Source organism: Dermacentor albipictus, chromosome 8 (assembly GCF_038994185.2).
Source record: "Dermacentor albipictus isolate Rhodes 1998 colony chromosome 8, USDA_Dalb.pri_finalv2, whole genome shotgun sequence".
NCBI lineage: Eukaryota > Metazoa > Arthropoda > Arachnida > Ixodida > Ixodidae > Dermacentor > Dermacentor albipictus.
The window spans coordinates 41,808,678-41,811,958 of record NC_091828.1 but is presented as its reverse complement, the minus strand read 5'-3'; the positions used below and the strand labels follow the sequence as shown (position 1 = coordinate 41,811,958).

Sequence of the window (3,281 nt, the reverse complement as noted above, 5' to 3'; positions counted from 1 at the left end):
AAAATCTGCCGCCAACTCACCCATCCAAATCACTTTACAAGGATCCCCTATCCCCATCACTCCCACCCTGCGCATCCTTGGTCTCTACCTGCAGGATTCCGGACGCAATGACCATACCCTTAAAACACTCAAGGCCTCCACGCAATCAGTGTTGCAGCTTCTACGCCGCGTATCTTCCCTGCACAAGGGTTTAGACGAAGCAGACAACATGAAAGTTGTTCATGCTTTTACGCTTAGCCGCATTCTGTACGCCACTTCATATCTCAAGCTGAACTGCACGGAAACCGAGCGCGTGAACGCCATGATCCGCCTTGCAACTAAGGCAGCCCTCAACCTGCCTCGCAGTACTAGCACAGCCAAACTCCTTGCACTAGGCATGCATAACACGCTTCCTGAACTAGTTGAGGCACACCTTCAGACGCAGTATTTAAGACTTGCCGCGAGCGCCACTGGCCGCCATATCCTCGCCTCCCTTGGCATCAACATACCCGCTAATCAGTCAACCCTTATGGCCATTCCTCGACACATTCATACACCCCTTGTAGTGAAACCCCTTCCTCGAAACGTCCATCCCCAATATCACATCTCTCGCCGCATAGCTCGCGCAAATGCCCTCCACAAGTATTACGGACAGGTCGAGAAAGCCATCTGGGTGGACGCCGCATGTACAACGCATGAAGCTGTAGCAGTTGCTTACAACCCAACCTTACCCCGACCGCTAACTCACCATCTTCCCTCGGGCTCTACACCTGAGGAAGCAGAGGAGACCGCCATCGCCTTAGCCCTTGCCCTTTCGGATGCTGAATACATCTTTAGCGATTCAAAGACTGCTTTGTCCAACTTTGCCAGAGGCAGAATTCACAACCCTGCCTGGAACTTGTTGAACATCCCCACCCAGAATTTACCACGTAGGGTTGAGCTCCGGTGGGTGCCGGCTCACTCTGGGAACCCCGGAAACGAGGCTGCCGATAAATTGGCCCGAGGTTTAATTTGCCGGGCTCAGGATAGCCTCGATCCGGGTTTCTCGAGGGAGCGGGTACACAGCTTTGCGGAGCTCACGCAAATACCCCGTTTGGACCGTCGGTCTTACCCTCCTCCCCACTCCTCCCTGACGCACTCCGAACAGATCCTCTGGAGACGCCTCCAGACCCGCTCTCTCCCATCCCCTCAGCTGCTATCCCACTACTGTGGCAACTCCCCTACATGCTCCCTATGCGGAGACCCTCACGCCACACTCTCCCACATCCTTTTTGGCTGCCCTGCCGATCCTCCCCCGCAGGGACAGCCCGCCATCTCAAGCTGGGAGGACTGGGAGGTCCTGCTCTCGTCTACGGACCCGACATCGCAGTTTACTGCGGTGGCTCGGGCTGCCGACGTCATGAGGAAAAGGAGCATGAACGTTTCGACGTAGTGCGGGACCGTGCGGTGGTCCAGGGACCCAGAAGAGTCCAAACTCACATGCTATGAATAAAGTTTTTCTGTCTGTCTGTCTGTCCATGTCGGGTCACACATCTGAGTCAGATGTCTTCTGCCACATTCCTTGCATTTTATTCTTTTGTTGCGGCATTCCCTTGAAGTGTGCCCTTTTATGCAGCATCGGAAGCACCGGCCAGCTGCAGTGAGCCTTTTCTTCTTTTCATCCAATGAGATTTTCGCCTGACAATTGTGAGTCGCATTATCTTTGCAGCACAGAATGCACATGGATTGGACTGCTTCGAAGTACCCGCAGAAAAAAAGAGAAGCTGCTGGCCCTTTATGAGGTTTGCTCTTTTCTTTGTCTCGATGTTTTGATTTTCTGGCTGCGAGATTACCAGGTTGCAGTGCCTTTTCCCGGCTCTCAACTTCTGTTTTAAGAAAAGCTTGCAAACTCTTGATGCTGATCGCGTCATCTTTGCTTGCAGCGGAAAGTCCCTTATAGGATCTGACAACAAGATCGGTTGGCAGCATTCGCAGGAGTGCGGAGGAGAGTAGGGTGCCGTAACTCTGTCTTGACTCCGAGCGCTGTGAGACCATCGATATTGCGTTGCAGGTGGTCATAGAGTCGACGTAGGCCGATGTGCTCCTTTTCGTTCTGTACCGGTGGCAATTCGAGTAACTGCGTCAGATGTTCTTGAATCAGCACGTCTCGTCGACCGAAGCGCTCTTTCGGAAGTTCGATGACAGGGGTGTAATTTGCCCCAGTCACTTGAATGCCGGCAATGACCGCTGCGGCTTTTCCCGAAAGCAGTGATCGCAAGTACGAAAACTTCTCTGCGTTGGAGAGGCCGTCGTTTCCGTGCACCGCTTGCGCGAACTGCTCCCAGGAGGACTGCCACTCCGTGGCGGGGCCGCTAAATCGTTGTAACTTGAGCTTCGGCAGATTCACTTTGCACTTTGTCCCCGCAGGAGGGCCGTCGGTCATCGCCCGCGTCGCCGCCATTTCGGCTTGTTTTGTTAGCAGGTTATTTTCTGCTTCTTGGCGGAGTTTTGCCATGTGTGCGATGATACGGTCGTTGTATTCTATGGTCCACACATAATTTAGCTCTGCATCTTGGTCTTGTACTAAGGGCTCGATGGCGGCGTCCACCTCGTTTAGCTGTATTTGGAGGGCGCTAAGCCTCGCAGACAATACATTAAGAGCTCCTTCGTCTGCATGACTCTCCAAAAATAAGTCCGCTTCAGAAATCAGTTTAGTCACTTGAGTTCTCAATGCACTTCTTTTCAGTTTGAGCCGTTCCACCGTGGCATCAATGTTTACAGTTCGCTTACCGCGATGGGGCTTGAGTCGTGGTGTCGGTTTCGGTTGGGTGTGGCGTCGTTAGGCCTTGTTGCTGAAGGCGCGCCTCATCGACCGTTTTCTGCCCGAGGATCGTTGCTGGTTTTCCCCGAGCTCGTTGTGGTGTCGACGTCTGTTGACCTCGTTGCCTCAATGCTAAGTTCGATCGTTTCTCCCGGGTTTCGGCACCAAATATTGAGGAAATTATGGTAGGTCAAAAAAGAACCGACTGCTTCGTTTGAGGTGAACAAAACAACTAAACTTTATTTCGACAGGGATGCCCGTCGCCGAGCGAGTTCGGAGGAGTACAGGGTTGCCCGTTGACGAAAAGAATGAGGCTAAAGTTGGCAGTTTCTTCACAGTATAAACTTGCAAACATTCGCTTACTAATTAAATTAGCATGATAGAATGTGTAAGCGACACTCAACGTGGACGTAGAAAGACACACAGAAAGCGCTGTCTCCTTTTTACGTCCTTGTTCAGTCGAGCCTACACATTCTATCATGGACTCAAACCAATTAGCCAG

At 52.2% G+C, this 3,281-nt stretch overlaps 1 protein-coding gene across 1 annotated transcript; it reads right to left on the bottom strand.

Annotated features, from left to right (window-relative positions):
* Positions 1 to 1,912: 1,912 nt before the first annotated feature.
* LOC139049230 (uncharacterized) lies at positions 1,913 to 2,419 on the bottom strand. Its single transcript, XM_070524600.1, has one exon. The coding sequence runs from the start codon at positions 2,417 to 2,419 to the stop codon at positions 1,913 to 1,915; it is 507 nt and encodes a 168-aa protein (XP_070380701.1).
* Positions 2,420 to 3,281: the final 862 nt, after the last annotated feature.